The 14864-nt window shown below is 34.6% G+C and overlaps 2 protein-coding genes across 7 annotated transcripts in view; one reads left to right on the top strand and one right to left on the bottom strand.

Annotated features, from left to right (window-relative positions):
- The window catches only part of LOC127853278 (cholinesterase 2-like), a 100524-nt gene extending 99484 nt beyond the window's left edge, over positions 1 to 1040 (top strand). The window contains exons 4-5 of the mRNA XM_052387652.1: positions 74 to 215; positions 669 to 1040. Coding sequence (XP_052243612.1) covers positions 74 to 215; positions 669 to 906 — 380 coding nt within the window. The 3' untranslated portion in view covers positions 907 to 1040. The remainder of the gene's footprint in view (positions 1 to 73; positions 216 to 668) is intronic.
- Positions 1 to 14864, bottom strand: part of LOC127853276 (cholinesterase 2-like) — a 310270-nt gene that overhangs the window by 115070 nt on the left and 180336 nt on the right. The gene's annotated exons all lie outside the window — the stretch shown is intronic.

Genomic DNA, 14864 nt, shown 5'->3' on the forward strand with positions numbered 1-14864 from the left:
GTCTAAACAATTTTTCACGACCCTCCTGGTTTGTAGCTTTAACAAATTCATATATTTACATTATTGTTTCTAGGTTCAAACCACGCAGACGACATTCAGTTCGTGTTCGGCTATCCGCTGTACGCCGGACCTCAAAGTACCGTAAACTACACAGAAGAGGAGCGGCGACTCGCCAGGGGCATGGTTACCATGTGGACGAACTTCGCAAAGTCCGGGTACGTTGTCAGTTTTCAATATTAAAAAAGTTGTTGTTATGTCCCCTCATGGGAGGCATTAAGAATTCACTTGTCCGTCCGTCCGTGCGTTCCCTCGAAAGTTTGTATTTGTATCTTCTCTTTAACGCCTATGTGAATTGCGCATCCTTATGATGTCTTTAAAGATTCCTTTTTTAAAACAATTAACAAGTAAGACTGTATGAACACGTGTTTCTCTATATGTCAACATTTCAAAGTGTTATGAAAGACACTTCATATCCGGCATATCAAGTAATTTATCTGAAATCTTCATATGAAATTTTGGATAAACAATGAGTGACATGTAAAATTCAAATTGATTCAATCAAGGATTGTTGGACCTCAAAACAACATCTATTTCACCAAGGACATTGTGAAACTGAACGAGTGATGGACATTTATACAGTCAAGTAGGCATGTGTTTTACATCCACAGGGACCCAAACAAACCGAGCGACGCCCGCCGATTTACCAACGCTCCTTGGGCCGAGTATGACCTTAACTCTCAGAGCTTCCTACAGTTCACCAATCAGGGAGCACTTCCGGGATCAAGATTCGAAGCGCGCCGGATGCAGCTGTGGTTGGACCTCATACCAACAATAGCCCTAATGGAGACTCCCCAACCACATGGCACAGGGACGGTTCACGTACCTGAAATCATAATTGGGAAATAATTCTCGCGACATTGTATTCGATTTTGTTTAAGCAAACTGTTCCTGTATATATATTCAACTGTCATAAAGCACTATACAAGCACCGCTTTCATGCTGTTGTATCAATATACGTTGATAAAATGTGTGGAACAATATATCAAGCTTTCTTTATGAATAGGTAAATGAGATCATATAGTTATGCAATGTTTCAAATGTCATGATAATGTTACACTAACAATCCGCAAATTATCATCAAACTAGTGTGTTCATTATTATTAGCAATTTTAAGACGCAATTAATTGACTGTTATATACAAATATACGAGATTGAAACTTTCGCAGAACAAACCTTAATATGCTACGAAATTATGTTTGTATGGTGTGTGCCAAGTGCTTTTGATTATAAATTAACCCTATGCATTTTGGGAAATTTGTCGTCTGCTAAAATGTTATCTGCTGAATTTCTAAAATAAGCATTTTCTTCGATTTTTTTTAAAGAATACTATCAGAAAATCAAACAGTTTGGATCCTGATGAGACGCCACGTTCTGTGGCGTCTCATCTGGATCCAAACTGTTTGCAAAGGCCTTCAAAATTCGGTTCCAGCACTGAAAGAATTAACAATGTGATTCATAGTTTCGGCAACCTATTATGGCTTGCACACGCCACACATAAGTGGCTAGATAATTAAACGATTTCCCTTTTATCATGGGCACTATACTATTTCGGTAGTTTTGTCTCACAATATAAGACAAATCGCTTCTAACGTTAGGTTTTTATTCATTTCTTTCCCTAAAATTCGGGTTACTAGATACATGTATATTGAAAGAAATTCTGTGGTATCAACACAATGCGTATATTCAAAGTACATTCCGTCTTCCCCTGACGATTTACGGACTCAGCTTTGATCCCTGTAGTCTGGGGATGGAATTTACCGGTCATGCTTAATTGCAACGGGGCAAAAATTTGTACGCATCTCTTCATATACTTCAAAGACGAGGTGATATTGCCAATGTTCTGTGTGATTATGCTCAAATCAGCCAATGGAATAAATGAAGTTTATTCGTTCGGGTCTGCTGGCGTAATGTAAAATTTCATTGCAATGATCATCTTCATTAAACGTTATAAACAATAATTATGAAGAGAGCCAACTAAATTTTAAAGACATGTGTGTTCTTAACATTGCGCATGCTGAAGACGACTTGTGTAAAATAAATCGCCCTTTTTACATACAAATGCTCACGAAAAAATGCCGATTCTACGTTAAGTCAGTTAATGAAGATTTTAAACATGGATTGTACACATCGAATCGAGAGATTGGTAACGACTGCTGCTATTAGGCATACACAATCCAATTAATTATACGTTCGCAAACAAGTTCGGGAGAGAATATTGTTGTAACTCTCTCGTTAAAAGTTTAAGAATGCTGGTAAGACTGAACCGCAGGACCGCGCTGCCATTCGGACGCTGCCAGTCCGTGGACTCAAAATCGAGAAGCTTACCAATAATTCCGGCAGTTTTGTCGTTCTTTGGTTTGATGACGCTGGCTTATTGGGAAAGGTATGGCAAGCGGTTCGACTCATAATCCCGAGGAACTACGTTTCTCATGAGAACCTAGGTTCTCAGAATGAGAACCTAAGTTCTCATGAGAAGCTAGGTTTTCAAATGAGAACCTAGGTTCTCATGAAAACCTAGATTCTCATTTGAAAACTTGGGTTCTTGAAGCCATGTGCAATCTTCAAACCTTTTTTCTTGGGATTATGCGTCGAACCGCAAGAAACTAGGTTTCTCATGAGAACCTAGGTTCTCATTCTGAGAACTTAGGTTCTCATGAGAACCTAGCTTCTCATTTGAAAACTTGGGTTCTTGAAGCCATGTGCAATCTTCAAGCGAGAACCTAGGTTTTCATGAGAACCTAAGTTTTCAAATGAGAACCTAGGTTCTCATGAAAACCTAGGTTCTCATTTGAAAACTTGGGTTCTTGAAGCAATGTGCAATCTCCAAGCGAGAACCTAAGTTCTCATTCTGAGAACCTAGGTTCAAATGAGAAACCTAGTTTCTTGGGATTATGCGTCGAACCGCAAGAAACCAGGTTTCTCATGAGAACCTAGGTTTTCAAATGAGAACCTAGGTTCTCATGAAAACATAGATTCTCATTTGAAAACTTGGGTTCTTGAAACCATGTGCAATCTTCAAGCGAGAACCTAGGTTCTCATTCTTAGAACCTAGGTTCTCATGAGAAACCTAGTTTCTTTGGATTATGCGTCGAACCGCTTACCATAGAAGGGCAATATCGGTAAACACTCTAGATCAGCAGGCGATTTTTTCCGTAATAAATCTTACGGAGGAGTCCGGAGATAGCCGATGGATCACGATTGTATCGATAAACTGTCCTCCTGCCCGGTTCAACGTGTCCATATCTGTATAGCTCATAATTAATTTCCACAACCATACAAGATACATAGTGCCGTCAAACTGTTAGCCCCAGTCATAAGATCAAGAGAAGCAAAGAAAAGAATCCCACCTTATAAGTGTGAGTATCATTGCCAAAACTGATTTCCTGTTGGGACGCTATAAGAAAGTCCCTGTCTATAACTGGTTGCCAGGCTGACGTATCATCGTCTTCGAGGTGCCGGGTCGTAAGATCGCGAAGACATTTTATTTGGTTCGAAGCCCGCTCGCAGCCTTTATTCGTAATGAACGGCTCTGCGTTCGGTGTAGAACGCACTGCTCGGTTATCAAGCGCCGAGCCACTCTGAGCAATCACACGCTGGCTGGAAAGGGTCTTGGTTTCCCGGATATAGAGACCCGCGAATTCGCCAAATATCATTAGGATTACCACTGAATTCTTCTATCTTATCATGAATCCATTTGTTCCCGAGGTGCTGATCACTCTGGTTACCCGGAAGTTCCCGTCTGCGCTATGAATGAAACCAAACATTCCTACTCTATAGTTTAATGTAACCCCGAGGACGTCATTAAACGCACTGGGTACCGTTTTACTAAACTACTAACGCAATTCGTAGACTTACGCACACATTTTAAATTCGGTATTGTTCCTTCAAATTCTTGCTTTATTAAAATTTGATTTGTTTGAAATGAAATTCATAATTTAATGTTACATTCTAAGTAAAAATTAGTTTGCCTCAATATGAAATAAATGAAATTCAATTATTTTAAAATATGCGCGTAAGTCTAAGACTTGCTTAAGTTGCTTAGTGAAACGATACCCTGCAGCCTAGTTTAAACGGTCGGTATGACGAAATTTAAAGAACAGTGTGTTACAGGGAAATATGTGTCACACTTTAAATCGTATGAACACGAAGCCAGTAACTAGGTTAAGTCGTACAAGAACACTTTATAAACGATGTGATGTTATTAATTTTGTCAATGACGATATTTGGCAACATTCGTTTTACTTGTCTTATAATATGATTATATGTGCTACCTAATTTACAGGCAAAAGCTTTTTAAGTTTTTTTGATAACTATGTATTTTTAATAAATATGTTGGCATGATTGTGTTCAAAATATTATAATTGTTGCAATAATTAAGTAATGCATCCCAAAAAAAATCAATCTTAAAACAAGTTACATGTTCCAAGCTTAAAGATCTAGCATCTTATATTTTTTTGTTTTTTAGCCACAGGAATTTATAGCTGGTTCGGTGTCTGTGGTATAGTGGATGGGGTGTCTGCTAACTGGCTTAGTCACTGGGAGGTCTCTGTATTGATCTCTTAAGTGGGAGCATTCTTTAGATAACTCTAAAGACATACTATGGCGTACCATTTGGGTTAAAAGTCAAGAAGACCTACAAGTTAAAAAGAGAAATGTACGTCAAAGTACAATAATTGTACGTCGACATAAATATAAAATACACTTCGAAGTATATATTTGTACGTCAAAGTACAATTTGTACTTCAACATACATGTTTGTACTTCGACGTACACATTTTTTGAACAGCCAATCAAAACACTAGTCTCTTGAGCCGCTTTTCCTTTAGATTTATTCATAATAAATGTTTAAAATCTCTTTTTTAATTGAGGACAAAATGAATAAAAATATCAGAATGGCAAAAAAACAACACATAGAAGTTTCAAGTATTTAATGCATTGAAATAGATTATATACAAATTTGAAGAAGATTCAATTGTTACCTTTATAAAATTAAAATTATTCAGAATATTGTGAGTATTTATTGATCATGCGGGGCGGAGTATCACGACCGTCCAGTGCATTACTGTGTAGGAAATTCCCAACGGTAACCAAACAGTTACCAAGCATTAACGGGATAAATAATGTATTATGACCTCTCCGTTGGTCTTATTTTGTGATAACCATAACTTTCATAAGTCAGAGGTTAATTCCGCCACGCCAGGTCAATAAATACGCACAATATCTATGAGTTAGCGGTTGATAGTGGCATAATTTGGTATAAATTATAATAATAATAATGTTTAATAAATACGCACAATATCTATGAGTAAGCGGTCGATAGTCGCATAATTTGGTATAAATAATAATAATACTTATGTTCAATGTCAAATCACTCTGGATCAGCAGACGATTTATTTCATAAATCAATCTCTGGGTTAATGGTCGCCATCTTTCGAACTACTTTAAAAAGTACAACAACAACAATAACAGTAGAAGACAAGTTTAAATGCGAAAAGTTGAAAAATTGAGTACATGTGTCACGGTTGTTGAGTGAAATAGTGTTATTTTCAACTGTGTATGAAGCATGTGAACTGGTAGTGGAATAACCGAATTGTTGGTGGAAATGGAATTTAGAAATATATCTAATAATTCATCATCGTGTAGAATTATCATCAGCATCATTTCTGTGGAACATTGCACTATTCAAAATACAAGTGTTTCATAGATATGGTGCTTTTGACATAGTTCACTAACCATCAAGACTGAAATGATTCATGCACACAGGTAAAGTAAATAATTGAATTTGTGCAGAATGTTTATTTTTTACAAATTATTAGATCTATGTAATTTGACCAATTTATTTTAGATTGATTGCACTGAAACTCAAAGTCTAAAGCTTAGTAAGACACTTAAGCCAGTTTTCTGAGAAGAAACAATACTTGTTCAGAGTATAGCAGGCTCATGCGGCCTCTGGTTTATTTATTTGGCCTCGGCCTTTAACCTGGGTCGCTTTGATTTCAGGTGTTTAGCCCCCATATCAACAAGGCTCTCGACCCTATATGTAGTTATTCATATTTTTTAAAGATTTTGAGAACCCTCACTCGTGCCAGTGGGGATAAAACAGGGACCTTCTTATAGCTAGATGAATGCATCAAATATGCCAGCAACACTTTATAATCAATAACTTTATAATTGATGATTCTGTTCTTTATCTACATTACTAATTTACCAAAACAATGTGAAACACATTTTTATGCCCCCAAAGGAGGGCATATAGTGATCGCACTGTCCGTCTGTCTATCCGTCACACTTTGCATTTAGGTTTCGAAAAAATGCTCATAACTTCTATGTCGCTTCAGATGTAACATTCATATTTGGAATGCATGTGTATATGGACAAGGCCTTCCCATACGCACACAAATTTTGACCCCTTTGACCTTGAACTTAGGGTCGGCTTTTAGGTTTTGAAAAATGCTCATAACTTCTATTAAAGCGTTTATCGGGGGCGTATGTCATCCTACGGAGACAGCTCTTGTTTTTGCTACTGTCCTCTGCACAAACCATGATATATCTGCAAATATGCATCCAACCAAATCAGTAAAACTATTTGTCACTTAATTACAGTAAACTTATTGCATGTTAACTTTTCAACAATATAATATATATACATGTATATATAATTATATATAACAGACCTTGAAAAAAACTCACATCAAACTTCAAATTGTTTTAGTAAATTATAGGCTTTAATTGGTATTGTGACATTGACACCACTCATGCATACGACTATACAATTATACAACTATGGAGCACATTATTTATGAGAAATTCCAATACATCAACATATGGTCTCAGATTTAAGGCAGATAATCTAGTGCTTTTTTGCTGTCATTTTTACTATTACACATTTTTTCATTTTATGTTATGATGCATTGATCTTGTTTCTAAATTAACCAAGCAATAATGTTTAACTTTTGAAGAAAGATGTTGTCTGATAAATATAGAAAATATAATCATTACAAAGTGAACAAAATTCAGTTGAAGACTGTGACCAACAAAGATTTGCCAAAGAGCAATTCAGATCATGATTTAAATTAAATACAAGTAATATGAAAGTCTGCCTAATTGATCCCAGTTAAGACTTATTTGTCAAATCTGCACATTAATTTTCCCTTAGCCATGTAGAATTGGGGACTAAATACCATCAAGTCATGTAAAAAGGAGCAGGGTATAGCACGCTGCTATTGATCTCTTGAGCTTTCACATGAATTTTACGGGTAATTTTCATACAACAAATGATATTATGTAGTGTAATGATAAAGCATTATGAGCACAAATTATATCTCTTACTAGTGGTGCAAAAATCAATTAAGTGTCACATTTCAAAAGAAAATTTATATAAAAAGGTATTATTAATTGTTAAAACGTTATAAAAGGTTATTTCAATTCACTAAAGATTTTAATTACAAGAACAAGTGCATTTTACGTCCATTACAATACATGTAACAGTATTGGCATTGTATTTATCTGCATTTGATGTGCATTTAATACACTTAAAAATGCAGACAAGACACACTTCTAACAGAAACAAATGTATTTTTTTCTGCATTTTTCCAGCATTAATACTCTTCAAGTGTATTTTTTATCATCCCAAATACACTTTACCAGGGAAAAGGTATGTTAAAATGCATTTAAGTTTGTGTTAAGTATATTTTCAAATGCATTAAGACACTCTTTTCTTTTGCAAAAAATGTTGAACAAAAACTTGAAAATATTTAATATACTAAAGTGTAGTAATAATTAAAGTTTTGTATGAGCATCAAAAACAGTGTCAAATTCATACCAGTGCCTATTTAGTAGCAGTAGGCCTTATATGGTCTACTTGTGGTAGAAATAATGCATTTTGTATAATACAACATACATTAATTAAAAAATATAGCTGCCCATACAGTTCAAAACAATGTTCAATTAACTACACTATGCAAAGTTGAAATATGACATCAAGCTTGGAATAATCTTTTCAATAATGAATAATATGCTGTTTTAATTTATAAGTGAAATAGACACTTGCATATAAAAACTGATTTTAAATCAAAACTAAATGTTTAATTTGATTTTTAGCTCCACTGCCCAAAGGTCCTGTGTTCATCGTGCATCCATGCATAAACTTTTCCTTTAAACATCTTCTCCTAAACTACTGGTCCTATTTTGATGAAATTTCTTAGGAATGTTCCTGGGGTGTACCTCTTTCAAATTTGTTCAAATTATGCCCCTGGGGTCAAATTTGACTCTGCCCTGGGGGTCACAAAATTGAAAATTTGCTTAAATAAGGCCTATTTTGTGAAAACTTTCAAAATCTCCCGTCCATAACCATTGGGCCTAGGGCTATCAAATTTGGTATGTAGAGACATCTAATAGTCCTCTACCAAATTTGTTCAAATTATACCCCTGGGGTCAAATTTGACCCTGCCCCGGGGGTCACAAAATTGAACATATGCTTATATAGGGTATATTTTGTGAAAACTTTACAAATCTTCTCGTCCATAACCATTGGGCCTAGGGCTACCAAATTTGGTATGTAGTGGCATCTTATAGTCCTCTACCAAGTTTATTCAAATTATGCCCCTGGGGTCAAGTTTGACCCTGCCCCGAGGGTCACAAAATTGAACATATGCTAATATAAGGCCTATTTTGTGAAAACTTCAAAAAAATTCTTGTCAATAACACTCTGGCCTAGGGCTGTCAAATTTGGTATATAGTGACATCTAATAGTCCTCTACCAAATTTGTTCAAATTTAATCCCTAGGGTCAAATTTGACCCCGCCCCGGGGGTCACAAAATTGAACATATGCTTATATAATGCCTATTTTGTGATAACTTAAAAAAAAATCTTATCCATAACTATTAGGCCTAGGGCTACACAATTTGGTATGTAGTGACATTGTATAGTCCTCTACTTAGTTTGTTCAAATTATGCCCCAGGGGTCAAATTTGACCCTGCCCCGGGGGCCACAAAATCAATTATATGCTTATATAATGCCTATTTTGTGAAAATTTTAAAACTCTTCTTGTCCTTAACCATAAGGCATAGGGCTACCAAATTTGGTATGTAGTGACATGTTATAGTTCTCTACCAAGTTTGTTCAAATTATGCCCCTTGGGTCAAATTTGACCCTGCCCGGGGTCACAAAACTGAACATACGCTTATATGGGGCCTATATTTAAGTATTTGCACATGCAGAGAAATTTGTTTCAGCCTTTTTTTCAGCAGTGGAGCGATACAGGGTCATCATGGCCCTCCTGTTTAAATACTCAAAAAATGAAACCGTGTTCATGCTTGCATGAACACAGTTTATAAAAGCTGTCAGAATAATAAAATATGCAATTACTATAAATACAAATGCCAGGGAAAAGTGCTTTTTGTACTAAAAAATTCGAATGAATATTACAATAATACATTCTGAATACTTTGGTATGTAATTAACAGTTTTGTCTGAGAAAATCACTACATTTTATATATTTATTCAAATTCACATAAATCATATTTCAAAAACACATAATTACTTAAAATCCTTTCACACAATACTGAAAAAATGCACAGTTTCTGATTGTTATTGATTCTTTATTAATTTATACATGTACCATTTTTTAATCTTGATGCATCCTCAATTGTATTATGCACATCTTAATCTGTTTTAACAATTATAATATAAAGATTAAGGCTGACTCAGTAAAATAATAATCCATGATTTCTGCAGTACTTGCAGACAAACTAGGAATACTGCTGTGATATTATCTATCTATCTAATGGGATATTAATTTGGCTTCAATAGAAAAAAATCAAAGCATACACATGTATATAATGTGTATGTATATATTAGTTAAACTTAAATTGATTGACCATCGATAAAAAGATATTATAATATATGTATATATATATATATATATCCTTGTAAAACTAAAAATTAAATATGTATGTTTCTATAACATCATTTAGTACTTTTATTTTCAGACAAAGTAGAGTGAAGCTTAAAACAGTATCCAATTGTAACAGTCAATTTTGGGAAAATCAACCTTATAATTATTTTCTGTGTTGGTCAATGTCATAATTGGTATAAAATATATATTGAACTGGAAGTTTTCTTTATTTTAAATGATAACATTTGCTTGGTCAGCCATAATTGTCACAATCAAATGGTCTTTTTACACTGTAGTTTTCTCACTGACTATGGGTTTGTTCTGAGAATGAGCCACACTCAGTATCGTTGGGGAGATGAGTTGTCAATTTTATGTTTATCAGTCTTTCATAATCCAGTATATCTGTAAAAAGGGAATTTGTAACTAATAATCACACAATATACACAATTAAAATTGTATGCATTTAGATTTATTTAGTACTGCACATTAATCATTTTCCAAAAATATGTAGCAACATTATATTATATAATGCTGTAATACTAAAGTAAATTACTAATTAAAGGTCGCTGATGTGTAATGGATGTGGTGTCCACCTAATGATCTGGAGGTCACTGGTTTGATCCCCAGTGTGGGAGCATTCTTAAGAAATCTCCAAGTACTGGTTCTAGGCCCAGGAAACGAACTCAAGAGCATTTCACATACATGTACGTAGTTAGTAATTTAAATTTAATCGAACTAAAAATGGGTTAAAACTAACAACTGAAACCCTTATTAATACATTTTATTTTGAATCAAGCAAATGTGGAAATTCATTAAAAATAATGAGTAAAATTTAAAAATTCTACCTTATAGTAATCATGATAATTTAGATTATTTTCAGAATATTTAATGATGATAATGATACAATTATTTATTCCCTAAATGATAAAAATAAAACATGTAATGTTAATTTATGAATAAAACGTTTATTTTTATCAATATCATGGTAATTACAACTAGATACAGGCAACTAGATCAGAAACGTGCATTTATTATATTAATGAACAACGCAGACATTTGTAGTGATTTATGGTCACTATTTGATTAACAATCTATACATGACCTGTCATAAAAGGTATTTTTTAGCCAGTACTAAAATCGGCAATGATAGTCTGTATTGAATACATATTCCAACGTCTATTATCGATTCGCTTCCTCAAACTGAACAAATATTTAATGTTTACATCGCGAAACGTAATGCATCCAGTTTCACTTTCGGTTTGGTTGGTTTTGTAAACACCGTAATTTCATCTTAAAAATTGGATGATAGGGTGATTAAATAATAATGGAAAAGTAAATCACTTGGATAATAGGTCAAAATGCAACACAAATGAACGTTAATAGTGCTCTTAATATCAAAGTTTCGGTAAAAAGTTTGGCGCTAGTTCAACGCGCATCGTATACAGCCTCATAACAATAGACTGACAACCTTTTGGGTAGTAAAGTAGTAATACAAGGCAATATGGCGACCGTTAGCCACGAGGCCTATCTTACGGAGGAATCCGAGATAGCCGATGTATCACGATTGATGTCAAATATCTCTAAAAGCAACAGATGTAAGGTGTCTTCTGATTGGCTAACACTCAAGGGTCGGTGAAAACTGTACGTCGAAGTACATTTCTCGTTCTACCTAGTAGGTCTTGTAGACTTTCGACGTCATGGTACGTCATATAGACACTAAGTACTGGTCCTACCCAGGAACCAGTTTGTTTCATCAAATGTCTCAATTCAACTTGACAGCTTGCTAAAGCAGTTGCATTTAGCATATAGTACATGTGATGTGTCAAATCAATTTAGATTGACAAATTTGACAGGATTTTTTTTAATCCAATAAGTTTTAGACTGTCAAATAACACACACTACGTATTGAAAGCCATACCTGGAGCTTTCGTCTGTATACCACTGACTTCATCAGAAGAATGATTTCTACTGTTGGGAAACGTTAACACCACTAATTGTCTTCTTATTTATTATCAATGTATAATTATGTCATTGTGTAACAGCATAACAACATACTTGTTTTGCAATTAAAATATTTAATAAATACAGGTATCTTGCAGGTTTCTAATTTTCTTTCGCAAACTATTGTTGAATAGTTTAAATTGTGTCGCCATTTTGAAGCAATTCTAAAATCACAGTCTAAACTGCATACACTTAGCTCTACAGTTACAATTTGAATGCAAATATTAGAATGCATCATGTTATATCATCCATATTTTTTTATTTAAACATTCAAATAACACATAATACAGTACACATATAAAAAGATATGTGGTATTGTGTGGATATACAAAACACTTCACATCATTTATTTGCACATAAAATAATAGTTACAAAATAAGTAAAACTCATCAACCTACATTTCAAGAATATTTATGTATATGAAATTACAAAGTGGTGTTATTGTATTACCTTTTACAAAATTAACATAGCTGGTTTTGCACTAGCCATAAAACATTTATCATGGATTAGCAAGTAACAACCAATTTATTAATTACACCATAGAACGGAAATCATATTAATTGCATTATGCATTTACTAAACAAGCTATTTGCTACTGTTTAGAATTACACTATCTTACTAAAATTGAACACTGGTACTTAGTGCTTTTACATACTTGTGGTAAGTTTTGTATTACTAGTTTGACAATAATCGGCAGACACTTGTCGATATACAGACAAAATTTGCATGGAAACTTTTCAGATTTTTTCAGCATAATTGCCTTCAAATTGTTAATTTAACAACCCTTTGACATTGTTTGCACATCTGATCTTATTATACCATAGCTGATTTTTGTTTATAGATAGACATATATAGACTTTTCAAAGTTCTATAAAAGTTCACACATGTTCAATCCAAGTAAACAAACAGAACCAATAAAGATCACCACAGATAATAACTGTGTGTATAGCTTGGAAATTTTGATAGTTCGGGAATCCCTCCTTTGTTGATTTCTGTAAACCAAAACTGTCAGTTTTCAACTTTTGCTGGATATAATGGCTTGTATAATGCCCAGCTCTTGCCTTGGCAGAACAGCTTCTAAAAACGGAAAACCAACAAATATCTTAAAATTTCATCAATAATGCAGACAATTTATAAATGTCTTGTTTTTTGTTGATTTCGAATCTGGAAGATTTTTTACGTAAGATTGTGGTACGAAAATTCCAACGGTATCGGATTTTGTGGTTTAAGGCCTAAACTATTTATAGTGATATGTAACCTTTTGGGATATCGGTAAAGTGCGAGCAGACGAGGTGAAAATACTTTAAAAATTAAAGCTAAAAGACTAAAAAGTTAGATCTGAATATCTTAAAAATTTGTGAATAAATATGTTTCTGGTGGGTAACAACGACTACTTACCAGAATATTGCTCATGATCAAACGTAAAACTTCTTTTTGAGAGCGAATGGAAAATGAGTCACAAATTCTGATACATAAACAGTAGGGTGTCGTTATTGAAATACCGCGAGAATACTTGAAGAATAGAGATGCCAACTATAGTGTTTAAAACAAATATTTTTTTAACAAGCGTTTGTGATTTGTCAGGATAAAAATAACAATAAGATATCGAAAAGATCAAAGCAAATAAATTCGACAGAAATCGGAGATTCGGCAATATATTAAAGACGGGTTATGTTCCCCTAAATTGTGTTCGGTGATGACTGTTACTATATGTAGTGAACCAGTCTTCGGCTTATACCCACTGAAGAAGAGCATTCAGGGGAGATCATTGAGTAATGACCTAATTCTGGAACGGTTGCGAAGAAAAACAAATAATGAGAGAATATTTAGTGCGATTCGCTACACAATTATGATGTCATTGATATAACTTTTTCTGAGGTATGTATTTACATGTGATTTAGCATATGTCAAAGTGTTTTTGATTTGTTCAAGTTCATAAATAGCATCGCGAAAATATATGTCGCGTGGCAAATTTTTTTGAGACGTATCCATATGTGGTATTCTTATGTAATTTTATGTCTAAATTCCCATATGTATGAACGGTCAACGCCCGCTTCGCGGGCTTTTGCCCGTATAAATATGTTGTAATTTTAATTAAGAAATGCGGAAAAGCCACATTGAAAGAGGCCACTCGCATGGTGTGGTTGCACGATGGAATACGACAATATCAAACAACTATCTACAAAGAAAAACGACATTTGCCGCATTGTTACATCGATAAGGTATATCATGTAAGATTCAAACTGTTTGCCTTGTATCGCAATTTGAGATCAACAAACAACAATACGCGAACAACACAATGCGAAGCGACTATCACCGACGATACTTGACAAAAATCAACACGGCGTATACATATTTTAATGTCCCGTTGTCGCGATCATTTGTGCAGGGAATGTTGCATATAAAAAAATGAATAATTGGCGATTGTGGGATGTTGCTGACCAATGTCGATCGTCGTATTGTGTGTTGCGTTAAATATCGTGCCGCGCCCTTAGAACTCGGCATCCGATATTCAACTCGACACAATGCAGTGACCAACGACGCACGACATAACAACTTGCAAATGTCGACTTCGACGTAAATAAATGAAGGGTGACATTCGACGCAAAGCTCGACACCCGACAATATAGCGCGCAAATATTGTGGAATTGTCGACTCTTGACCTTAATAATGTAAGCAGGATGCATGACATTCGACGCGACGCTCGACACTATATGACGCAAATATCGTGGACTTGTTGACTCTCGACCATAATCTCGTGAGCACGAATTTCAATGTTTCATCACTCCAACACACGACAATGACGAACACCACACGACAGCAAGGCGGCAAATTACCGCATATTCTCGTGTTGCAATATCAAGTAACAACATGCCCAGATGCTACTTAATCATTTGTGTCTTGTT

This window comes from Dreissena polymorpha, chromosome 12 (assembly GCF_020536995.1).
Source record: "Dreissena polymorpha isolate Duluth1 chromosome 12, UMN_Dpol_1.0, whole genome shotgun sequence".
In the NCBI taxonomy this organism is placed as follows: Eukaryota; Metazoa; Mollusca; class Bivalvia; order Myida; family Dreissenidae; genus Dreissena; species Dreissena polymorpha.